The following is a 26,774-nucleotide window of genomic DNA, read 5'->3' as shown; positions in this document are numbered from 1 at the left end:
ACATGACAAGTTCTTTTTAGACCACGTGACCACAAAGGATTCAGATGTCAAGTATTTTTGTAGTCGCCAATGCCAGTCAAGTGACGGACCGAGTTGCAGGTAAATGAACGATGAAGCCACTTACCGGTGAACTCTTCTGATTCCTGATTGTGTCACGACAGTAAACATCTATCAGCCGTAAGTACGTAAGATCGAAGTAACGCTTTATTTTCTTTCCGAAAGTTTGAAAAGATAGTAGGAAGTTGCTGGCATTTTGGAAACCTGTCAAAGCTTGCTGTTAGCGCCACAGCCACGTAGCACAGATGATGATGATGATGATGATGCAAAAGGCTATCAATGGTCTCAGTGTTATAGGATGCAGGCTGTCTCAAACCTGTCACCTGCCCTGGGCAATACGAGGTAGGCGCGTGCTCAAGACTGTGTGTGTGTCTGTGTTTTATCATCGTTGGTCTTTATTTCTATGAAGGCTGCATGTGTTTTCATATAGGCTGTATTAGGGCTGTATCGATACACCCAACTCACGATTCGGTATCACGATATTGACCCATGGAAATGTCCCACGATTTCAGAAAAAAAATAAATTTAAAAAGTAGTCTAATAATAATAATATTCTATATCTATCTATCTATGCTACACACACACACACACACACACACACACACACACACACACACACACACACACACACACACACACACACACACACTTTTTAATTAATTATTTTTTTGTATAAGGCCTACCTGCCTACATTGCCACCATTGCTACGCCACACGCATGCTGTCCTTTTTTGGCTTTGTGATTTGACATTTTGTCCAGAGGGAGAATGAATGCAAAGGCTGAAGTGGAGCATGTTTTCGCTAGGCAGACAGTAATTTTACTAAACATAGGCCTATAAATGCGGGGGAAAAATAATGCTGCCTAATATACTATCCTGCTAATCGACCTCAACGTTTGTCTAATTTCGGGCAGCTACTAGCGATTTCAGGCTGGTTTATGAATTTGGGCAGGCGGAGAATTTCGCATGCATAAATCAAAAAATCTTGGCACGTTTGTAAAAGCATTCTTTTTTTTGTAATTTAAATTTTTATTGATTTTTCTTTTTCCTTAAAGCACAAGTGTTCTCCATTTAAGGAGAAAAAAAAAAAAACAATACAAAAAGCAAAGAAAAGGTAACCACGTGGAACCAGGGGAGTTTCACGAAAACAATGAGTATTTCCATTCTGAGGAGGAAAATTAAAAACAAGATCTTTAAATAAAATCTGGTCTCTTACGTGCCACAAAGTAAAGCCATATCATCCAGTCATGATTAAACTTATCTTGTTGGTTTTTCATTACAAAGGTAATCCTTTCCATTTTAAACACTTCGTACACCACATCTATCCATTCATTTATACTAGGTGGGTCCTTTTGGAGCCACCTCCTTGTTATGGCCTTCTTTGCTGCCACCAGCAAAACCCTCAGCAGATATTTCACCACTTTACCACAGTCCAGGTCTTCAAGATCGCACAAGTACATGGTTTTAAAGTCCAGGTTGATTTCCATGCGTAATGCCTCCTGCAGGTCACTATGTACCCCTTTCCAGAAGGGAGTCATGGAGGGGCAGTCCCAAAATATGTGGTAATGATCAGCGTGATCACAACCACAGCATCTCCAACAGTTTGTTTGTGTGGAAAAGCTGGCTTTCTGTGCCGGTGTGCAAAAGAATCTGATAATATTTTTCCAACTATAGAATCTCCATTGGGGGGAGCTTGTTGTCTTCCATTGATAAGAGCATATCTTCTCCCATTCCTCCTGGGTTAAATCTAACTTAGTCTCCTTTTCCCATCTCGACTTGGTTGACACCGTGTTGTTTTTTGTCATAGATGTAATAGAAGCATAGAGTCTGGAAATTATCTTTTTGCACTTGAAACCCTTTATTGCTTCCAAGAATATACCTATAATTGTCTTTTCTATTTTTTCTTCTTTTTTGGGGAATTTTTTGCAGATATAGTCCCTGATCTGTAAATACCTGAAAAAGTTCTGATTCACCAGCCCATATGTATCTTTCAAATGTTGGAAGCTATACACTTGACCTTGGTCATTGACTAATGAGCTGTATGTTGAAAGGCCTTTATCAGTCCAAACAAGGAAATGCTTATCCTGAACACTAGGTGCAAAGCTTAAATCATATGCAAACCATTTAAGAATACCTATATTCTGTCTAATACTATGTTTCTTTGTTACATTATTCCAAATATCTAGTGAACAGGTTATCCAGGGGTTCCCCAGATCAGTAATTTGATTGACAAGAGAACAGTCCCCTATTAGCATACCCAGAGGGTATTTCTTACTCAAGGAACATTCAATATCTTTCCATCTTGACTCATAACTAGGATTACACCATCCTACCAGAAATCGGAGCTGGGCAGCCTTATAATAGTCACAGAGACTGGGGAGGGCAAGTCCACCCTTGTCTTTGGGTAGCTGAAGCGTTTTAAATCTCACTCTGGGTTGTTTCCCTGCCCAAACAAATCTTGCTAGAAGTTTGTCCCATTCTATGAAGTAGTGGTTGGGTTTATCTATGGGTATAGATTGGAATACATACAGAAACCGTGGCAATATATTCATTTTGATTATATCAATGCGTGAATAGATATTTAGATAAGGAATCTTGCTCCATCTATTTATGTCATCTATAATGATTGCCCTAAGGGGACCATAGTTAGACTCTTGTAGTTTGGTTAGGTCAGAGGGTATGGTAATACCAAGATATTTAATACACTCTTTGTCCCAGTCAAGCTGGTAGCTTGAACGTAGGGAGTGTGGAGGCTCATAGTAGAATTTTAGCACCTGGGTTTTCTGTGTATTTATCCTGTATCCTGAGAAGGACCCATATTGTTCCAGGACCGACATTAAACTTGGGAGGGAGTTTGTAGGATCAGTAAGGTAAATGAGGACATCATCCGCGAAAAGGGCCAATTTCTGTTCTTTTGAGCCCAGCTGTACGCCTGTGATTGAGTCATTTTGTCTTATCCATTGTGCTAAGGGTTCTATAAAAAGGGCAAATAACAGGGGGCTCAATGGGCATCCTTGCCTAGTGGATCTTTCCAGGTGAAATGTATCACTAAGCACCCCATTGATTTTTAATCTGGCTCTGGGTTTGGTATAAAGGGCTTCTAGGATCTTAATTATCTGAGTATTAAAACCAAATTTCTTCATAACTGTGAACAGGAATTTCCAACGGACAGAGTCGAAAGCTTTATGAGCATCAATGCTAATGAGCATGGCAGCTATTTTGTTTTGTTTTATGTGTCTGATAATTTGGAGTGAACGTCTAATATTATCTTGGGTCTGACGTGACGTCACAAAGCCTGTTTGGTCTAGATGTATTACGCTTGGTAAAATGTTCTCTAATCTTTTGGAAATAATAGAAGCAAATAGTTTGTAATCAATATTGAGTACGCTAATTGGTCTATAATTGGAACAATTGAGCTTGTCCTTTCCAGCCTTAGGTAAAACAGAAATGATGGCTTCCCTCCATGACAGAGGGATTTCTCCCTTCTCCATAACCCAATTGAAGGTCTTCAATAAGATAGGTGTCAAGGACCCTTTGAGATTTTTATACCATTCTGATGTAAACCCATCAGCGCCTGGAGATTTATTAGCCTTTAATCTTCCAATAGCTGATGTGATTTCCTCTGTTGAAATAGGTAGCTTCAGGTTTGACTTTTGATCCTCAGACACAGATGGTAGCTCAAGTAGTTGGAGTATAGAGATTAATCTGTCATCATTGTCGACCTGTGGTTGAGAATATAATTCTGCATAGTAATCCTTGAAGCATCTTCTAATTGCTATTGGTTCTAGTAAAATGTTTTTTGTTTTGGGGTCCCTTATTTTAAAAATGGAAGATTCTGCGTCTTGTTTTTTAAGTTTATAAGCCAGTAGTTTAGCATATTTGCCGCCGCCTTCATAATATTTTTGTTTAGTGAACATTAATTTCTTTTGTATCTCTAATTCCATTATACTGTTTATTTCATTTCTTATCCTTTTTATCTCCTCTTCCATGATAGGGTTCTGGGTGAGTTTGTGATCTATCTCTAGTTTTTTAAGTTTTATTTGGAGGTCACTAAGGCGTTTATTCCTTTCCTTCTTTAGAGCTGAAGTGACAGCAATCACCTTACCTCTCATAACTGCTTTACAGGCATCCCATAGAATTGGAGGAGAAACTGTATCATTATCATTATCCTTTAAGTAATTTAGAATGTCTTTGTTAAATTGCTCAACCGTGGTCTTATTTAATATAGAGGAATTAAGTTTCCATATTCGCTGGCTATCTCGTAGGGCCCCTGTCACAGACATATAAACAGGACAATGGTCTGAGAGGTCCATAGTTCCAATATGACAGCTATTTACCTTAGTAGAGTCTTTCCCAAACATGAAGAAATAGTCGATTCTAGAATAAGAAGAATGGGGAGACGAATAATGGGTATAGTCTCGGACTGAGGGGTTGTGAAATCTCCATATGTCTATCAGCCCCACCTCTGAGGTGATGTCAAGAAACTTTTTAATTAGCCTCTTAGATTGAGAGTTCCGCCTGTTAGAGGAGTCGAGCATTGGAAATAAAGTTATATTAAAATCCCCTCCACAGATCAAGGTTCCCTGAGTTTGTGTGACTGCTTTATCTATTATCTGTTGGTAGAAATGTGATTTTGTACCTGGTGGAATGTAAACATTGTATAAAGTATAGAGAAAACCATTTATTTTTCCCCTAATCAGAATAAACCTCCCTTCTTTATCTTTAATCGCTGATAAGTGTTCATACACCACAGAGCCTGAGATCAAAATAGCGACCCCTCTGGTATGTTTTGAACCATTAGATGCTGAATAGACATGCCTAAAACCATATCTTTTGAGATTCAGATGTTCTGTGTCTGACATATGAGTTTCCTGTAAGAGGGCTATGTCAATGCCTTCTTTTTTGAGTTTTGCCAGAACTTTGGTGCGTTTGACAGGACTGAGAAGGCCATTGACATTAAAGGAAATTACCTTAACCATATTTTAAATTACTGGTATCTTCTAAATTGTCTACTTAAAGCACCATGACCAGATTCTAGCACTTCAACATTACCTCCTATAATAATAATAATCACTTCCCCTATTAACATGACAAAAAGAAAAAGAAAATGAAAACAAAAAAGACATAAACTTGCTACTGAACAGCAACCAACAAAGACTTCCATTAGTGAGGGAAAAAGAAGACTCCCTCTATCTCCTGCTGGAAGGAGAGGAGAGGTTAACCCAACTGGAGATGGGGCTCCCTTTAGTGGTAAAAACCCACCAATGTCCAACATTGTCCAATGTTTCCTCGTTACTCTACCTGGTTGTGATCCATACTGAAATATTATGATCAATGGGGAAAAGGAGAGAAAAAAAAACTTGGGGAGTAAAAGGGGTCGGGCAACTATAAGCCGAATTTCAGAGCTGGCCCTTTAAGATGCTCATTTATTCTCCTGGTATGATACTCTTCTGTATCGCTGCAGTTTCTCCCTCGCATTCGCCGCGGTGTCGTTGCCTGCGCGTTGCCATCCTGAGCAGTCCATCAGCTTCGTCAGTCGTGTGCCTGGATCTTCCTCGGTTGGCACCGGCACCGCGATGCCTCTCTTGTTTAGTGCCTTCGCTGCCTCTCTCGCGCTGTTGTAGACCTCTGCTCCGGTGCCCCAGTGAACGCGCATCTTGGTGTGTGGAGTTTGGAAGCGAATCCCTTTCACCTTGAGAGCTTTCTTGATTTCCTTGTAGGCTTTGCGCTTCTCGACGTCCTCGAGTGCATAATCATGGTCAAAATAAATTTGAATGTCCTCAATGAAAACCTTCTTTTGCCAAGCCAGCGACAGCACACTTTCTTTCACTCTGAATTGCTGAAAGCACGCGACAATGGAGCGTGGAGGCTTTCCTGCCTCAGGCTTCTGTTTAGCTGCTCTGTGTGCGCGCTGGATTTGGAGAGGCTCATTCTCTGAGAAACTGCTCCAAAAAATCGATCATTGAGCCGCCCTCTGTGTCTTCGGGCAAACCATATATCCGAATGTTGCACCTCCGCGACCTACGTTCCAGATCAGTAGCTTTGTCACGCAGGCGGATCCTATCAGCTAGAAGTAGACGTATAGCTTCGTTAGCCGTGGTGTGAAATTCCTCGACCTGAGACACTCTTTCTTGTAGCTCTGAAATGTCCTTGCGAAACGTTTGCAGAGTTGAATTGAGCGCTCTGATTTCCGACTTTAGCTCGAATTTCAGCTCCGAGAGCATACCTTGCATCATTTCTCTTATTTCGGCCATAATGTCTTGACTGGTCTCACCATGCGTTGCTTGCTCGCTATCACTTTGGTGCGGAGGTGTTCCTGCCGCGGCTCCCTTCGCTTTCGTCGTCTTTCCCATCTTTCACTTCCTTGCAAAGTTCCCCGCTTTAATTTCCAACTTTCAATTCTAGAAAACCATTGATTCTAACCGCGGGAGAACTTTTAAAACCAGGTTGAGTCGAGAGCTGACTTTACTCGCAGCCACCTGCCATGGCCGGAAACCGGAAGCCCTGTAAAAGCATTCTTGGTCTGTAGTTCATTTCTGTGCTTTACCTTCCGATGTTTGCCCAAGTTTTTCGTCTTGCGGAGGTTGCTGAGGCAATGGATAACAACAAATGCACATGTTGGTTGGACGCAGCATTTTATAAGAGAAAGGGGTGTTAGAGAAGATAAGTGTTTCTCACACGTGTGCCCCCTTTTTCTACTTGTTTTTTAAGCGCATACCGTATGCAAACGGTTCGCGATAGGGGTTCGTGGGTCTGCTTATCACGATCCCTCGGTTCGGTGCAATATCGGTACAGTCTTACTGGCAATTTTAGTAGGCCGTAGTCTACTAGTTTTAGATCGGAACTCCTAAAAAAATTAATTAGACTATTGATTCTGGTCTACTAGACAGATTTTAAACCAGGCCACCAAGAGAGTCAATGACAACGAGTTTCTGCTCTACCTCAATCAGTGTTGCATATCATGTAAGAATGGTAGCCTACATACAGTTAGGGCCAGAAATATTTGGACAGCAACACAATTATCATCCTTTTCCACCCTATACCCCACCACAATGGATTTGAAATAAAACAAACAAGCTGTGCATTAACTGTAGACTCTCAGCGTTAATGTGAGGGTGTTAAAATCCATATCGCACAAACAGGAATGAAATAGGAACATTTTTTGTGTGTATTGCCCACTTTTCCAGGGATCAAAAGTAATTGGACAGTAAGCTTCTCAGCTATTTTCCAGCCAGATGTGTGTTATTCCCTTACTACACCATCACCAAGATGTCAATACAAGGTCTTAGAGTTAATTTGAAGTGTTCCATTTGCATTTCCATATATTTTTACGGAATATCCATGAGATCCAAAGTCCACCTGTCACCATCAGTGATGCAAGCCATCATAAGGTTGAAAAAAATCAAAACAAACAAATTTGAGAGATGGGGAAACATTGAATATGATCAATTCAAGAGTTCAGAATGTTGGAAAAAAAGAAATACCAGAGCAACACCAAATTACCTGGCAGACATGGAAGTCAAATGCTGTGGATGAAAGACAATATTCTGTATCTGGTGAACAAAAACCAATCTCCCAACAGTTGGCCGGATGTAGAACAGTGTCCAGGTGAATGGTGGATACATGTCCAAGGCAACAATCAAGAAAAAGATCAAGAACATTGAGGAACACTTCACCATAGGAAATACAGATGGTTCACTAAAAGATGTAAATTATTGATTGCATCAGAAATAGCAATACCAGATTTGGCTTTGCCAAACAACGTCTTAAAAAGACTGTATAGGTCTTGAGCTACATCCTATGGACAGAGGAGACAAAAAACATCTTGTACAAGGGTAATGGGAAGAAAGGAGTATAGAGAAGGGAAGGAACTGCTCATGATTCAAAGCATACCACCCAATCAGTGAATCATGGTGGTGGTAGTGTCATGGTGTGGGCATGCATATCTGTCAATACTATTTTCCCCTTGTATTTATTGATGATGAGAACTACCGACAAAAGCCACAGGATGAATTCTGAAGATTTTCAGGCTATATTATCATGTCATATTAAACCTAATGGTTCTGAACTCATTGGACAATACTTCACAGTACAGATGGACAATGACCCAAAACTTCATCTGAAAGCCACTAAGCCATTTCTACCCCAAAAAAGTGGAATATTATTCAATGGCTCAGTCAATCACCTCATCTAAGTATGGTTGAGCAAGCATTTCACTTGCCGGAGGCAAAACTGAAGGGAAAATACCCTAAGAACAAGCAGGAACTGAAGACTGTTGCAATAGAGCTCACTATGGCATCACCAGGGATAAAACCCAGTGTCTATTGATGTCTATGGATTGCAAATCACAAGCTGTAACTGACTGGAAAGTATTTACAACCAAATAATTAAAAAATGAAAGTTTGATGTACAAATACTAGACTGTCCAATTACTTTTGGTCCCTTAAAAATGGGGTGGCACAGATAGAAAATGACATAATTCCTTCACAGTTCACTCGATTTGGATGCAAACACCCCATATTAAAGCTGAAAGTCTGCTGTTAATGTACATCTCGTTTGTTTCATTTCAAATCCATTGGGATGGTGTACAGCACCAAAAAGATGAAAATTTTGCAGATGTCCAAATATTTATGGCTCTAACTGTATTCCTACATTTCTGGCTATAAATTACTAGAGGAGAAGAGAAGAGCTATTACACAAGCCCCAACACTGCTGCTTTACACTGCTGCCCCAACACTATCTGTTCATGCTTTATCACAGCTCAAACACTATTCAGGGCTGTGACTGTGCTAAGTGCTTTCACTAAAATTGTGCCAAGGGTTACTGTAGGTCACACTGCTGGAACACACACACACACACACACACACACACACACACACCATGCACACGCACACGCATCATGTCCATCAGCCTACACCCAACAGTTGCTATCTAAGTCTGCCACCATGATGTTGGAAAATGACAATTCAGAAAATCCAAACTAAAACTTCACAATGGAGTAGGAATCGACTCCTACTGAATGGGTTTCATGTGGGTTTCCCAGCTGAATTTGTCTATATCCTGTGGTTTCATGCCTTCTGATCTTTGTGTCTTATGTGTTACTATACTGTTTATTGCTCATTTACAAACATTTGTAAATGTTTTGTAGATAATTAGTTCATTATTTATAAAGTCCATATCAAGACTTTTAGGGGTAGTTATTCTAAAGTGTTACGAAATAATCCCGTTATAAACACGGGCTCTAGTTTGCAAGGTTACCACAACCTTAATATGAACTCTCATACTATGGGATGTGGCCTTAGAGTCAGTTGTGTAAGTCCACACATACAGTATACGATACGATAACACTTAGTTATCAGTTTTCACTGAAATTCATTTTGCATCCCTGAACAGGACTCGTTTAAGGCTATTTTGCAAAAAAAAACTTGTTTGAGGAGTAGAGTACATTACTAGTGCAGAAGTAGAGTCATAAACAAGCAACAAACCCCGTGTTTATGACATGCATGTTCCCGGTTAATATGCGGTGGAATAATTAATTGAATATAATTGATAGTAAATCATAACAGCAATGGGGAATAGAATAGATAACATCGTTCTTTCTGTAAAAATGTCCTATGCCCTCTTGAAGCGAAGAAAAGTTATTACATACAATATTGCTAATGGACAGTGCTTTAACAATGGAAAAGATAAACGTTCAATGGCATTAGTAGCACAATTTTAAAATGTATGTATCCCACATTAATTCTAAAGTTATGCTTTGGGTTGGATTTGGGATGGATTTGGGTTTAAATACTTGTTCTAGTACTTACTGTTTAAGGATTAGTAGTGGAAATGCATTCTGTGGTTTTCTCCTCATGATTAAATGGTCAAACCTGTGAAGTTGTGTGTGTGTGCCACCGTGCACTTTCTCACATGAACCCCGGACAATTGGTAGGCCGGTTTTACCAAACAACATTAATTATTTCGTACAAAGTAATTCAAAGTGAATGGTCTGACCTGTCAGGCTAGGCCAGTGGTTCTTAACCTTTTTTTCTTAGCGCACCCCCTTACCTGTGCCGAAGACAAGCCGCGTACCACCAACACAAACTTCTACATGTGTATATGCACTAAAAAATGATAAATGAGTGATTAATTACAATGATTCTTGGTTGAGACATGAATCAATAATGGGAACCAAAACTTTCATTTAGACTTAATTTGGCCTAATTATAATGTTTGCAAGTATAATTTTGGTCACAACCTCTACGCAAATAAAATTCCGTGCACCCCTGGAATCTCTGGCGCACCCAACACAATTTAAAAAAAAAAAGTTATTCCAATTTCTGAAAAAAATTGATGGGGAAAAAAATGGGAAAAAAATGGAAAAAAAATAAAGCAATTAGTGGTCTGTGAAATTTCATCTAATTTTTGCCATTTTTCGGGAAAATGTGTCCTGCATCAACACATTGCATGTGAATGATTCTACGATTCGCCTGCACTTTTGGCAAAAGCAAAATGTCAATTATCAGTATTTTTTTTTTCAAATAAATGACCTAGATGTTTACATTTACATAATCTCGTTCCGTAATATTAAGGACATTAACATTGATTCACTTTCTACCTCCATTGAAAACATTCTGATTCCTAATAATCTTTCCTCCCCTGATGAACTAGTCACTCTGTATAACAATGGCCTTCACAATGTCCTAAATTGTCTTGCTCCTGTTAAAACTCGGTCTGTCACCTTTTCTCAAACTGCCCCCTGGTACACCCCTCAACTCCGGACCTTGAAATCCAAAGGCAGACAACTTGAGCGCCTGTACAAGAAAACTGGTCTCACTGTTCATAAAGAAATGTACCAAGCCCACATATCACTCTACAAGGACTGCATCTCTCAAACTAAATCTGATTACTACTCCACCTTAATCTATGCCAACGAAGGCAACTCCAAAACCCTGTTCTCTGTGCTTAACAACATCCTTAAACCACCTGACTCTCTCCCTGCTCATATGTACTCCGTTGAGACTTGCAACTCATTACTGGACTTTTTTAATGAAAAAATCCATAAAATCCACCAACATCTTATCTGCAACCCCTCTCTTCCCTCCCCCACTGATCTCTTCCCCCTCCACCAGTTATTTTCTAGTTTTCATCTCCCGGACTCCTCTGAAATATCTGTCCTCATCTCCAAATCCACGCCCTCCACCTGTCAGCTTGATCCCCTCCCCACAACCCTCATCAAATCCTGCCTCCCCTCTCTCCTCCCCTTCATTTCTGCCATCATCCATTCCTCACTCTCTACTGGTACTGTACCCTCTCTGTTCAAAGTTGCTGCTGTCACTCCTATACTCAAAAAACCTGGCTCTGATCCCTCTGACTACAACAATCTCCGCCCAATCTCCAACCTTCCATTCATCTCCAAAATTCTAGAAAAAATTGTAGCCTCTCAACTCCATTCCCATCTAACTCTTAACTCCCTCTATGAGCACTTCCAGTCTGGTTTTCGCCCCCGACATAGCACTGAAACCGCCCTAGTTAAAATCACTAATGACCTGCTCATGGCTGCTGACTCTGGACTACTCTCTATTGTCATTCTCCTTGACCTCAGTGCAGCCTTTGACACCATCTCTCATTCTATCCTTCTCCACAGACTCTCCTCAATTGGCATTAGTAACACACCCCTTGACTGGTTCCACTCATATCTCTCTGGTCGTTCTCAATTTATTCAAATGAAGTCTTTTAAATCTAAGCCCTCCCCTGTTACCTCTGGTGTCCCTCAAGGTTCTGTTTTGGGGCCCCTCCTCTTCATCACCTACCTCCTTCCCCTTGGTAATATATTCCGCAAATTCAAAATTAATTTCCATTGCTATGCTGATGACACCCAGCTCTATTTATCTGGCAAACCCTCTGACACTCTCCCTCCCCCCTCCCTCACCACCTGTCTCTCTGAAATCAAATCCTGGTTCACCTCCAATTTTTTGAAACTCAATTCTAACAAAACTGAAGTCCTACTTGTAGGCACCAAATCCACCTTATCTAAATCTGATAGTTTTTCCTTCTCAATTGATAACTCTCCTGTCTCCCCCTCCCCTCAAGTTAAGAGTCTGGGCGTCTTGCTTGATGGCTCTCTATCCTTCCTCTCCCACATTAACAACATCACACGGTCTGCTTATTTCCACCTACGCAACATTAACCGTCTCCGCCCCTCTCTCACTTCCCATTCTACCTCCATTCTTGTACACAGTCTTGTCACCTCCCGCATTGATTACTGTAATTCTCTCCTCTTTGGTCTCCCTCATAAATCTCTCCACAAGCTCCAACTGGTCCAGAACTCAGCTGCCCGCATCATTACAAAAACCCCTTCCTGTCACCATATTACCCCTGCACTGCAACATCTTCACTGGCTCCCTGTCAAATATAGAATTCATTTTAAAATACTTCTCCACACCTTCAAGGCTATCCACAATCTTGCCCCCCCTTATCTTTCTAATCTTATTCACATTGCTGTTCCCTCCCGCCCCCTCCGTTCCTCTTCCTCCATTCTCCTCTCTGTCCCCTCTGCCCGTCTTAATTCCATGGGGAATAGAGCTTTTAGCTGCTCTGCTCCTCAGCTGTGGAATGCCCTTCCCCCTGACATCCGCAATACTGACTCTCTCCCCCTTTTCAAATCCAGGCTAAAAACCTATCTTTTTCAAATAGCCTATTCTTTATGATTCTTAAATTCTGTTTTATTTTATTTTATTTTATTTTCATATTTAAAAAAAAAAAAAAAAATTGTATTCATTTATTTATTTTTGTTTAAAATTCTGTTTATGTGTCTTGTTTTATTTTGTTTCTGTCTGTACAGTGTCCTTGAGAGTTTTGAAAGGCGCTTTCAAATAAAATTCATTATTATTATTATTATAGTATAAGTTTCCAAACAAACAAATTGCCAAAGCTTAATCTTAAATCATTTGATAAATACTCTAATGAAAGCGAACATTTGCTTGATTATTTTGTCAACAGTGTTATGGACAAATACTATGTCATTTCAAACATATATAAAAATACTACAGAGTTGAAACAACATACGTTTGAAAGTGCTTATGTCCCTTAGCAATAATGTTCTCATTAATCTGTGCAACTGATATAGAAAATGTGATTGTTGAGCTTCATAAGTAGGAATTTATGATTCACTGTGATACAGACTGACACATTTTTCATTATAAATCCTGTATATACTATATACTGTATTATATTCCAGTTTTCATTAATGTTACAGTCACACCGCAAGATATTTGACATAAAAAACTTTACATAAATCTTAACAAAAATGTTTCTTCTCATCTAAGACTAATATGAAACTTTCATTGACATTTATTTTTAAAGGAAAAATAACAGTTTTGTAGGTTTTTAACCAATGTTACGAAAAAACAAGGCGTCACGTCACCCACCCACGTCTATATTTGAAAGCACATTGAGTGCTAAGTTACTTGTCATAGTTGTGATATTGTGCTATATAAATGCAAATTGAAATGTATTGTATCAGTAGCCGGAGCAAACAAAAACATGCCCAAACTATTACATGCCCAATGCCCAAGCTATTACATACTGCAGTAGAAATAAGCTGTATGACTTTTTTCTAAGAAAGCACCCATCCATGTTTAAAACCTCCCCTCTCCATCTCACTGGGCGCATTCAGGCAGACTGAGAAACGTGCCGGTGCCCGTTCCCGCACCTAATCGCGAACCGGCTGTTGTGTTCATGCCACAGAGCTTAGCGTTCGCAAACCAGGAAGTTGGTTCGCAATGTGAACCGCAAAATACTTGTTTTTTTTTCTCCGCGAACCGTGGCGACAACGTTGCCGTCAGCAGGTTCATCCAGGTAACACAGTCACGTGCAGAAAAAGTTCAGAGCCTGGTATGAACACGGGTGGTTCGCAGATAAATAAGTGCCGAACGTAACTGGTGCGGGCACCGGCTCCGTTCTGGTCGGCCTGAAAAGCCTACAGGTATCTGTGTCTCCCACGTAGGTGAAGTAGACACAGACGATGTTGCCAGTTGAGACAGAGGATGGCGATGACTCGGGCAGCACAGCAGCGACCCCCGATGACAACGACGATGCCGAGGTCTCCCCCCACACCTGCACCCTTCACACACCCCTCATCCTGGAGGAGTGGGGGCACAAGACGGAGCCTCTGAGTGCCCAGCTACGGCGACGCGCCAAGTCCCTCTGTTCCTCCTCCTCCTGCAGCGCCTCCCGTGCCAAGGCCCTGCTTCTGGACTCAGTGCCCATCCTGCGTTGGTTGCCACGGTACCGCGTCCGCGAGTGGCTCCTGGGGGACGTGATGTCTGGCGTCATCGTGGGCGTGCTGCTGGTGCCGCAGTCCATCGCCTACTCGCTGCTGGCCGGCCAGGATCCCGTTTATGGCCTCTACACCTCCTTCTTCTCCAGCGTCATCTATAGCCTCCTGGGCAGCTCGCGGCACATCTCCGTGGGCATCTTCGGCGTACTGTGCCTGCTGGTGGGACAGGTATGCACACTGGGACACTCTTCTCCAGTCATTCAAATCTCATATTAAACTGTTGAACTCTTAAGACATGGCCCTTGTTATAAATGTACTGTTATCAGAATGGCAATGATCAAGTCTTAATGTCTGTGTATGGTCCTACCACAGTAGAACTGTGGTAGTTAAATGTTTTTCTGAAAGTTTGACAAAAACATGTCCCAGCTAGAAAAATGCTAATTCTGTTCAATCAATTGCCACATTTCATGAACATAATGAATGAAACCAACCATGGCTCTTCATACATCATAAATACTTGCTGTCTTGGTCAAAGATGCACCAGCAACACACGCACCAAGAATTTCCATAATTTTGAGTGCATTGCAATGTTTTGATGAAAACTCTGCTCTTACCTTGTTAATTGAACATTCACACTCTGCTCTTGCTGGTGCAATGTGCAATTAATGAAGACTGGCCACCAGGGTGGTCCAATTTGACCATGAAACTTCCCACACTAAAATGTCGCACCTCTATACTTTGGATTTTCCTTTTTTCTTTCAAAATTAAAACCTGTTTTTGCCACACAACAATCAGTGTTTCGACGATTTGGACAGTGCATGTGGGGCAGGTAGGGGCGTGTAAAAATATCTATGACGGGCTCTTCGAAATGGTTTATTGACTAAGTGATTATTTATGAAAAAAGTCACATTTATGAATGGGCTGCATAATGTTTGGAATTAAACAACTAGAGTTTCCAACGACTGGATGTGGCGTGTCTGAGGCAATAGGCTCGTTTGTGACGAAGCAGTAAGATTTTTGCTAGGCAGTGGGCATGTGTACTTTGCCAGTTTGATGCATTGTAGTTAGAAACTAGCAAAAATCCTACTGCGTCGTCACGAACGAGCCTAAGGGGTCTTACACACCAGGGCGGTAAAGCGTCGCGGAATGGCTGCGTTTTTTACCGGCGTCTGTGAAAATACATTGAAACCTATCTGTCCTTACACACCAACCAGCGGTAGTCTCCGCGCCGCGCTGCATTTAGAAAATAGAACTCGAGCGTATTTTTCACGATGGCAACCGGCGGTGTCTCATTCAAATGAATGGCAAAGTAGCACGCTAGCTTTAGCTGTGGGGTTTTTTCGAACAGGATTGGCCGCGCACGCCGACGCTGTCAGTGTGAAAGGCAGAGAAAAAACACGCCGGCCGAAACTAAGCAGAAAGACCGCGACCGTTCCGTTCCACCTTGGTATGTTTTGCCCCTAATGATGCACCAGTTCAATTGGCTGGTGAGTAAAGGAAGGGGTGGTCTGATGACTTCAACCAGGAGCATAGAGAGGTATTTCATGACCACAAGTCATTCAAGTGTGAGAAAAATCCTGCACACCATACTACCAGCTCATTCTACCAACTAAAAGTAACTTAAATACAATGTTTCATTCATCAGACCTTGAGGTAACGAGTTAGACATGTCCCTTATTTCCTCCAAGAAATGGATTGACAATATCAGTGAAAGGTCAGTGATTCACAGTCAGTCAAACGCCAGTCAAAATTCTCGAAGAAAGTTGCGGTCATCCTTGGGTGACGTTGTGACAGTCTTGTCTGTGAAAAGTAGAGCAGAGTAGCGTATTTGTATTAATCCCAAAAGAAATCAAAGTGTTTGTCAACAAAAAAATAGGCCTAAACAACGTCCTAATACACATTATTGCACATTGTAGTGAACATATTGCACACACTTGAGCACAAGCAGCTTTCCAGCAGTTCACATACTACATACATACACACACACACACACACACACACACACACACACACACACACACACACACACAAAAGTACTTCTATGTACATACAGTATATCACGAAAGTGAATACACCCCTCACAGTTTTGCAGATTTTTGAATATATCTTTTCATAGGAAAGCATTACAGAAATTTCACTTGGACACAAAACAAATTTGCTTTAGATGGTGTCAAGCATGTGTGGTGGTAAACAAGTGAGTTTTACAAAAAAGGCGTATCCTCTCATAAGCCAAGCATGGTAGTGGGACTGACATGGTTTGGGGATGCATGAATGCTGTCAACATTGGCAATCTGAAATACACCTAAAAGAAACATGCATGTCAACATGCACTGTGACTACTGAAGCAGATCATGATATTCTCCATAGGATTGCATTCAAATCTTACACCAATCTATTTAAGCCAGATGCAGACTCAAAATGTAAAAGTTCAATGCAAAGAAAGGTTGAAACGCACACTGATGACCTCCCTTGTCATCCCTTTTCATTTCGTTTCATTTCGAGACGATTCGAGCCAACATAGCCCCTTCTCTACCGGATTTTAATCTGGGGTGTACTCACTTTTGTGAGTACATGTTCAAACATTAATGGCTGTATTTTGTTTTTTTCTGAGTGAACAAAAAATTTAAGCGGTTAAATATGTTGTTGAAAGGTCACTAATCATTGTGTCAAAGTGAAATTTCTGTAATGCTTTCCTATGAAAAGATATACTCAAAAATCTGCAAAACTGTGAGGGGTGTATTCACTTTCGTGATATACTGTAATTGTTCCTTTACTATGTCACAGGTGGTGGACAGGGAGCTGGCGCTGGCAGGCTACCCCTCCTCGGAGACCAGTGCTGGCAACCTCACCATCATCACTGGTGTTATTGAAGGGGAGGGAGGCCTTGGAGTGCCCAGTAATGGGACGTCTGCTGCTACTGTAGCACTGACGTGTGACCGCAGCTGCTATGCCATCCTGGTGGGGGCCACGGTCACGTTCACAGCAGGGGTATACCAGGTGCGCTACAGCTCTGTCTCTCCATTTTTTTCAGACCAAGGACCACTTTCTGCCATTTATTTTCCTTTTTCAGGAACCACCTGCCAGCTAATGAACTGAAAAACTTTGAATTCAGTTCTGACAGGTGGTGCCTGAAAAAGGGAAACAATGGGAGAAAGTGGTCCTTGGTGTGAAAAAAAGAGAAACACAGAGATATAGTAGCTATACAGTACATTTACTTTATTGGCATGCATTCTTATATAGTGTATTGTATTGTTTAATGTATTGTGATTTAATTGTAATGTTATTCTATTGATGTCCAGGTGCTGATGGGGCTTCTGCAGGTGGGTTTTGTGTCTGTCTTCCTGTCGGGCTACCTGTTGAGTGGCTTCGCTACGGGCGCCTCCGTCACCATCCTCACCTCGCAGCTCAAGTACCTGCTGGGTCTCAAGCTCCCCCGAGCACAAGGCTGGTTCACCCTTGTCAAGACTTGGGTCAGCCTACTCCGCAACCTGCCTAGCACCAACCTATGCGACCTGGTGACCAGCCTTGTGTGTCTGCTCGTCCTGGTGCCTGCCAAGGAGCTCAATGACCGTTTCAAAAGCAAGCTGCCCGCTCCCATCCCCTTCGAGCTCTTTGTTGTGGTCGTGGCCACGGTGGCGTCGCACTTTGGCCGGTTCTACGAGCGCTATGGCTCGGAGGTGGCTGGGGCCATCCCCACGGGCTTCCTGCCACCGCAGGCGCCCGCCTGGCACCTGATCCCCAACGTGGCGGTGGACGCCTTCTCCATCGCGCTGGTGGGCTTTGCCATCACCGTGTCGCTGTCGGAGATGTTTGCCAAGAAGCACGGCTACAAGGTAGACGCCAACCAGGAGATGTACGCCATCGGCTTCTGCAACATCCTGCCTGCCTTCTTCCGCTGCTTCACCACCAGCGCGGCACTCACCAAGACGCTGGTGAAGGAGTCTACGGGCTGCCAGACGCAGTTGTCGGCGCTGGTCACAGCACTGGTGCTGCTGCTGGTTCTGTTGCTCATAGCTCCTCTCTTCTACTCACTGCAAAAGTAAGGGTGTGCGTGTGCGTGTGCGTGTGTGCGTGCGTGTGTGCTTGCGTGTGTGTGTGCAACTGTGTGCGTGTGTGCATGTACAGTATGTGTGTGCCTGAGCACACGCTAGATGGTTGAAAGGGGAATCTTTAGCATTGAAATTGGAAAATAAATTTCCTTGATAGCTGTTCAAGTGAGGACAGTGTGGTTTTTACAACCCCTTTGGAAACTCTTGTATTGATTGAGCAAACAAATAATTGTTTGCTATAGGGCTTAAAGGGAATGAAGGCAGAATGTCTTCCTGAATGTAACCTACGTACAAGGATCCAAGGATTATATTATATAAGTCACTATATTCCAGAGTGTCTCAATTATTTCTTTGTTACGCTATTTCTGCCTAAAACCTCTCTCTACTCTGACTATATGATCATAGGAGTGCTAACTGGTGGTTGACAAATAAGGGTGTATCACTTTTTAAAAAAACAAAAAACATTCCAATTCTTGAAAAAAATGGATGGAATGGAATGGTCCCACTGATAAGCACTACTACCGGTACAAGGATATCAAAGTCAAAATTCTCTATTTGCCATTTGTGCATGAACTACGTAGTAGTCCAAGCACATACGTAGGTACTCTGGTAGGTAGGTACTCAGAGTCAATAAACAGAAAAAAAGACAAAAGACATTAAAAAACCCGACCAAGAAGAAAATCCATTAAGTTAGTCAAATATGCATAGAAATGCTATGCGATGTAACATGTAGTGAAATTAGAGTACATCAGCACCTGAGAGTAGCACTCGGCACTGCCACCAGAGCATGTACAAGATACAAAACATACAACTGAGATGACACAGACACTTCAAAGGGATGACGGAGGTAGCGAATACAATTTATCTTCTTTTTATTAACTGCCCTCTTACACTCTAAAGACAGGCAAAGGTAGGTGTCCCCCGAGAAAATAATAAACTCTCTAAGCTAATGACTGAGCTAAATAAAGTTACACTCTACACCTCAGTGTGGCTTTCCCTATAGAAATCTCCTCAGCTCTGACTGAAAATAATCTAACCCTTATCAATAGCACCACCCCTTATCAATACCCGTATCTAATTCTCCCGCCTGTACACCTCCCCCCAATCAAAACCCATCCCACAACTGATTGGCATACAGAATTCTAGAAGACACACGAGGGTGTGGACACACGGACACACACATTCACCATTCACACACATGCATACATACAGACAGACAGACAGACAGACGGTATGGGGAAACACACAGTCCACTCCAGGGGGCCTTGGAGCGACAATATTTATCGTCATGTACTCATGAATTCATATGCAATAAAATGTTTTTGCTCCTGAAAAAGTGGAGAATGAAATGTAGAAAGAGCAGCAAAAGTCTCCACTGTAAAAAAGGCAGGTTGGAAAAAAAGAAATGAAAGTGAAGAAGGTGTGCTTCTTATCTTTGGCGGTTCATGGCAGCCCAGCACCCTAATGACCTGAAGGAAAAAGCTGCCCCTTAGTCTGGCTGGTGTGGGTGTGCATGCTTCTGTACCGTACAATTAGTTGCCCAATAGTAACATGTAACAATCGGAAGAGAGAGCCATGACCACCTCAACACCTGCTTCTTTGGTATATATGAAAAAGGTAGCATTTTTGAATGGTCAGTAGTAGGGCTGGGTATCGCAGCCATGTTCCTGTATCGATTCGATTTCGATTCTTAGGGCTTTGAATCGATTAATCACGATTCAATTCGATTCGATTCATTCCGAATCGATTCAATCCGTTCCCTTCTTGGTGCCAGGATTTCCCCCAAAAGATGCTGTTGCCTATTTTTATATAAACATGTCAAAAGGCTGTGGCTTGACAGTGTATTGCTAATTTGTAATAAGTAGGTCTAGGTCTAATTGACTAATACCTACTGGGTATTTCCATAGACCTAAATTAAACAAAAAGAACAAAAAGAAATAGAACAAAAAAAAAAAAGATTTTGTGCCCTGTGAATCGATTATGTGAATATTGATCGATTATCGATTAAATCGATTATTTTACCCAGCCCTAGTCAGTAGCATGAATTCTGGAAATAAACTACTAAAAATATTTCACAGTGCTCTTTTAACACCACCACGTACATCGATGGGTGTTTCTCAAAGTGAAGTGTTCTAGGTTTGCTAGTACAAGTACATTCAATGCCAATTTTTCATGGATTTCACCAAGGAGTATCCAATAACTAGTTGTACGTGTAATTAATAATTGAATACTCCTTGGTGAGATCCGCGAAAAATGGACGTTATTCGCATTAGCAAGGCTAGAACACTTCACTTTGAGAAATACAAACTGAGTGTCCCCAAATCCAACAGGTCTGTGTTGGCAGTTATCATCGTGGTGAACCTGCGGGGGGCGCTGCGGAAGTTCACGGAACTGCCGCTCATGTGGAGATCCAATCGCATCGACACGGTCATCTGGTTGGTCACCGCGGCGACATCGGCCCTCGTCAACACGGAGCTGGGCCTGCTGGTGGGGGTCCTGGTGTCGGCCTTCTGTGTCCTGGCCCGCACCCAGCGAGCCGCCGCCGTGCAGCTGGGCCGGGTCGTCAGAGGTGGGTGGTTGGTTCAATTCAAGTTAGGTGCTGGTTACATGAATCCAGATATTCAAAAGTGAAGATATTTATGTTTACTGGGGTTATCCTTGTTTAATGTTTACATTTGTTTGGTGATCTGAAAAGGTTACGTGTGACAAATGTGCAAAAATGTAAAAAAAAAAAAAAAGGTAAGGGGGCAAATACTTTCAGACAGCACTATATACATTGCTGGACCCCCATTGGTCAATATCTCCAATGTTCATGTGAGCACTGTTGCTTTGATTTTAGCCTCTGAGAGTGCTGGCACGGGGGAGCTCTATGAGGACTTGGGCTGGTACCGCGGCCTGCAGACCCATCCAGGCGTGGCCGTGTTCCGCTACGAGGCGCCCATCTACTACGCCAACCAGGCACTCTTCAAAAGGGCCCTCTACGGTGCCGCGGGGGGGCTGGATCCGGTCCGGGAGCGGGCCCGGCGCTGCAAGCAAGAAAAGAGGAAGGGTCAGACGAAGGTAATTATTATGTATATGGACTTAAATCAGATAAGGCCCAGGGGCCGGCTGCTTGCGGCCCAGCAGACTGTTCAATCCAGCCTAAGACTTGCAGAAAGAGAGAAGAAAAAACTAAGAATAAGAGAGCACAAATGAGCCTTTTTTTGCTTTATCAGTGCTACTGATGTACCAGTTGTCATCCACCGGTTGATTGACTAGCAATGCAATGTGATTTCGATTGCTATTACTTGAAGATGCAATTTTGAAATGTTTTGCAATTAAGCAACTGGTCCGGACAGCCCACTTGAGATCATATTGGTTGTATGTGGCCCCTGAACCGAAATGAGTTTGACACCCTGACTTCAAAGGTTATGTCATGAAATGCAATCACGGTCAATGACGTGACGCCACCTTTTTTGTGTAGAAAAGGGCTCTTAAACATTTTATTGCCGTTATGCCATTAGACATTTTCAGGGGAAACCCTGAACCCTTCAGGGGACATTCATTTTGTAAAAAAAAAAATATTTGACACGAAACGCACTGAAATACAAAATATAGCAGCAAACCTGCTGAAAGCATATGGAAAATTGTATTGAAGCATTTTAGAATTCCTCATTCTGCAAAGATTGACCCATAAACAGACATTTAAATCTTGTCTTGTAGAGATGGGATATATGGGTCTTTGACAGGATCCGGATCATAGTGGCTCGTTGTTGTCAAAGAGCCATTAAAAACTGGCTCATTTGAATGGGTTTTAATTATTCATTCAGTTTTTAGACTATAGGATAGCATTTTGACTCCAGACCTCTAGGTCATTTTGTCCAAACAATAACTGATTGTCCTCCTTCTTCTAAAGGCTTTTTTGCCACTCTGAGGCAGACTCTTGTGTTTCGTTCCTACATTAAAGTATTCATATGAATGAAAAGCTAACAGAAAAGAGTGGCTCTCAGTTGTGATTTGGCTCCTGTCATTCACATATAGGATCCGTTCAAAAGAATCGCTTCGTTCATGAATATCACAGCACTTTTGTCTCTTCTCTTCTCGTCTTAAGCTGGAGAAGGCAACATTGACCAGCACCACCAGGGGGCAAAATGGCTCTGAAGACAACGAAGCAGCCGTGGCTCTGTCTCCAGTGGGGTCTGGGGTTCTTGTCGACGCCACATTCTCCTCACCTGAACACATCACACCACAAGAGGTTGTGCTGTGCAGTGGGGAGGCCGTTTCCCAGCAACAGCAGCAGCATAGAGGTGCCTCTTCCTCCTGCAGGTCCTCCATCCACACCCTGGTGTTGGACTGCAGCCCTGTGCTCTTCCTGGACTCGGCAGGGGTCGGCGCCCTGAAGGAGGTGCGTAAAGACTACGGAGAGGTGGGCGTGTGTCTCCTGCTGGCCTGCTGCCGGCCCTCAGTCACCAAATCGCTGGAGGCGGGGGGCTACTATGAGGATGAAGAAAATGGGAAGGGCGTCCCCCATCGCAAGGTGACGACGACATTCCTGTCTATCGGTGACGCGGTGCTTTATGCGCAGAGTCTGTCCTTACTGAACGGTGGCAGCCGTTACAGAGATGACTGTTGCTGAAACTCAGGTGATTTTTATTCTGAGTGTGTTTCTTTGCAATCTTTCAATGGCTTTAAATGTGTTGTACTATGAAGGGGATGTCTGTGCTTCAGCCCTTGTGGTGCTCACAGTCGAGGACAGCAGGATCAAGACAGACTGGGCTACTGACGTTTCGACGCAGTCTGGACTCTGAGGAAGACGCAGGTGCGTTGAAACCGCCAAAGTAAAAAAAAAACTCGAAAAAAAGTATGCTGAGTGTAGGCCTGGGTGATTTTTCAATTTCAATTTATTGGCAATGTAAAATTTCTGTACGATTGTAAATGAGACATTCAATGCGCATTCAAAAAAAAACCAAAGTTTTCACAGACCCGTGAATAGCCAATCATATCTTAACAGCGCCGCAGGCAACCAATCAGTTGAAAGAGAGCCACGTCAGGCTTGGTTGTGCACACACACTTGTAAACAAAAACTTGTGTAGATGAAGCTAGCAGCAGCGCAAAGCCGGTGAAGTTTGCAGCAAACCATCCCTCCAACCAAACAGTTAAACTAGTCTCAAGACTTGAAATGAACGAGAACTCTGTTGACGGGAGTTCAACAGAGTAACTAAGAGAGAGTAGCTGAGACAAATTGCCCCCTCGAACACCAGGAAAAGGAGGCTTGATCAACAGACCATGCAGTCTGCCAGCTGCCAATGCGCACTGTCGAAACAGAAGGATTTAAAAACCTAATGAAAGTGAGTGAGCCTCGTTATCAACTCCCAGGGTGCAAACACTTCCTTACAGCAATCCCACAGTAAGGTCATATAAATATTAAAACATGTTCATTATTATGTTTTTTATTATTATTTCAGTGCTCCGGTCTGAGTGCTTCGGTCATCCCTGCGTCTAGTCACTGAGAAGTTGCCCAGTTTGTCTTGATGCGTTGTACTATATATATGTGCCTTACAATCTTTCCAGATCTTCCTGAATATTAAGTGCATTAAAGCAGTGGTTCCCAGAGGTATGGAGGGACCACTAGGGTCACGCAAGCACACTGCAGGGGGTACGTGGGATAATATATAAAAAACAAATGTATGGAATATAGCTACATTGGGATGGGGGAAGAGGTATACAGTACAGGATGAATAGGAGGGTACTCATGGCATGGCAAAAAGGAAAAAGGACTGGGGGGGTGTTACAGAAGACAGAAATGGTTGGGAATCACTGCATTAAAGTACCAGTGCGTAATTTTGGTAGTTTATTTCCAATTTTTCAAGCTGCTCATTCACAAATTTGATCTTTTTTGTGATTGGTCTGGTTAGACCAGAACAGAGTACGTTTTTGCTGCCAAAAATGTTTATGACTACTAGTGATTCAAAATGGCGGATGTCCCGTATATGGACAGGATCCACCTATTCAAAGCCATAATAAAAACTAGTGGAAATAGTATTGATGATCAAAATAATAGTTATGACAAGATGAAGTGTATGAGTCGGCAGCAGAAATTCTGGTAATAAACTTAACTACTGAAAAATTACACAACCTTCCTTTACATATAGTACATGTACTGTATGTATAATATACCTATGCATGGTAGACAAGTCTAAAGCTTGATAGATTCTTGATAGAACCTGAATGTCAAGTAATGTATACAGGGATTAATTTAAATGATCTTTTCATTTGGTGTGCTGTGCACATCATTAGGGATCAAAGAAGTGTAGTGCCTTTGGAACCTTTGGTCCACTTTTCTTTGTCTTTTATGTGAATATCTCAAAACAGTTCCAACCTCCTGGGGGTTCAAAGCTCAGGGATTTTTTTGAGTGCATTGGAACATTTGGAATATGTACCTAGACATGTATTGAATAATAATTTCATAACATTTGTGAAGAGAACGACAGATACAAAGCTGCCCTAGGAAATGCAACTTAGAGTAGATATTGAATCATTATATTAGACTGAACAAACTCTTCTAACCAAAGCCAGAGTGTAATGAAGGACACAGATCAAGGTACAATCAGGCAAATTACCTATATTAGACAAAAGGAAGAAAAGGAAGAAAAATCTGGTGTCACATACTATAACTGCAATAAAACTAGCGTTTCGACATACACATACTTCTTCGAAACATTAGTCTTATTGCACTGGGAAAAAACCCCAGAACATAGACATCTGTTTGGCACCAGATGTTCTCTTCCTTTTGTTTATGACTTAGTCCTGCAGTGGTTGTTACTGCACTGCTGTTACTTTAGAAGCGTGGAGTACGTACTTTCCTTTGTTCTGCATTACACATTGCCTTCTCCTCTTATGGATGTGATGCAGGAATGAATTGGATGCTACAACAGTCTCACCTAAACTCCACTGCGAAAAAGAATGTTTACTGAAGCCATACAACTGTAATCCAGCAGGATTATTGTTCCTGAGAACATGACCAAAACCATCTCCGAATACCTAATTTTCCTGTGAGGGAGGACTGCTCTGGTGTATGTAGATTACACAGTCACTTTGTGTATGTAGCATGCAAAGTTTGCAAATCAAAATGATAATGTGCAAATCTTGCCAAATCAGCCAAAGGTACTGAAAAAAAATATTTACAGTGTAATCTTACACATTGAAACATCCTGAATGGCTGAAACAAGCCAAATGTCTGAATTAACTACTGTATGTTTGCAATGGGACCATGCGTCATGGTATAGTTTACAATGTGTTACAAAATACCTTGGTGCTGTTATCCACACATCTAACATGCTTGTCAACACACATTTTGAATGAATGTAAGATACCATGTGTCTTCCCTTCTTTTCTCACCTGACAAGAACAGCTTTGTGTTTTGTAGGGCAAACAGTCAGCCCCACCCAACGCAATGGAGGTCCAGGAATGCTTATTGTACTAGTTTACAATGCAGTATATGTCACTTAAAAAGAAGGGAGGGAGTGCCACTTCTATGACGTGTGTGTGTGTGTGTGTGTGTGTGTGTGTGTGTGTGTGTGTGTGTGTGTGTGTGTGTGTGTGTGTCTTTGCAAGCATTTCTACGGTATTTGCTTGTAATTGTGGCTAGTTCAGCAGTGCCTGATGCCTGATGGAGCTCTATCACAGATCCACACTAAACAAGTTAATTTCAGATAGTTGTGCTTTGTCCTCTGTCTGTTTGTTTCAACATATGTTATACTGGCAACACTTTATTTTAGCATCTATTAGCACTAATGCATACAGTATTAATGCCTGTGTAAGTAACTTGTAAGGCATGTACAGGTACTAAGCAAAATCAGACAGTTGTTAGACATTTATTCACAAATGTCTTGTTCATGCACAATACAGGATTTATTACCAATATCACCTTAGTAAGGACCTAGTAGACCTAGATTTCTATTTATGAGTAAGCAGTAAGTGCCAGAATACAATGTGTATAAGCTCCTGTTACACTGTGTGGACAAACCTTGAATAGTGTGAAAACAGATGTGGAATAAGGGCCCCTATTCTAAAGTGAGGCATTGCCTAGCCCAGATGGCTTAGGGCCCTCGCACATCCTAGGGCCCCCGCACTACCTAGGGCCCCCACACTACCCAGGCCTGTACTACCTTGCCCCCCCTGATCAGCAAAGTGTAAGGGTATGTCAAATGACTATCCTTCAATCTGCTGAGACATCTAGTTTGCCTCACTTTAGAATAGGGACCCTTAAGGGCAGATTATAGTTCAGCAACGGCGCCTGTTGCTTACGGTCGCTAACCACTGTTGATGTTATAGATCTGCGCACGAGGTGTCATGTCGTTAGCTACATTTGGCTACATAGCTACAAGGCTATAGTACCGTAGTCAGACTGCAGGCATTGTGCTGCGAG

At 42.1% G+C, this 26,774-nt stretch overlaps 1 protein-coding gene across 2 annotated transcripts; it reads left to right on the top strand.

Moving 5' to 3' along the window:
• Positions 1 to 59: 59 nt before the first annotated feature.
• On the top strand, positions 60 to 26,137 carry slc26a2 (solute carrier family 26 member 2). 2 transcript variants are annotated; one of them, XM_063188651.1, is made up of 7 exons: positions 60 to 177; positions 14,046 to 14,546; positions 17,103 to 17,315; positions 17,618 to 18,357; positions 20,698 to 20,936; positions 21,207 to 21,427; positions 22,458 to 26,137. In XM_063188651.1, exons 2-7 carry the CDS (start codon positions 14,064 to 14,066, stop codon positions 22,980 to 22,982), a joined length of 2,421 nt encoding a protein of 806 aa, XP_063044721.1. In that variant the 5' UTR covers positions 60 to 177; positions 14,046 to 14,063; the 3' UTR covers positions 22,983 to 26,137. The 2 variants fall into 2 exon arrangements, with proteins under 2 accessions (XP_063044721.1, XP_063044722.1); XM_063188652.1 differs by having other exon boundaries at positions 60 to 181.
• The last annotated feature ends 637 nt before the right edge of the window (positions 26,138 to 26,774 follow it).

Source organism: Engraulis encrasicolus, chromosome 22, assembly GCF_034702125.1.
Source record: "Engraulis encrasicolus isolate BLACKSEA-1 chromosome 22, IST_EnEncr_1.0, whole genome shotgun sequence".
Taxonomy (NCBI): Eukaryota; Metazoa; Chordata; class Actinopteri; order Clupeiformes; family Engraulidae; genus Engraulis; species Engraulis encrasicolus.
This window is presented reverse-complemented; position numbering and strand designations above follow the sequence as displayed.

Bases quoted from the DNA above. Each gene is read 5' to 3' on its own strand.
- slc26a2 (XM_063188651.1), top strand. From the start codon at position 14,064: ATGTTGCCAGTTGAGACAGAGGATGGCGATGACTCGGGCAGCACAGCA. The intron at 14,547-17,102 runs GTATGCACACTG...ACTATGTCACAG, and splicing joins TGTGCCTGCTGGTGGGACAG to GTGGTGGACAGGGAGCTGGC. The intron at 20,937-21,206 runs GTGGGTGGTTGG...CTTTGATTTTAG, and splicing joins GCTGGGCCGGGTCGTCAGAG to CCTCTGAGAGTGCTGGCACG.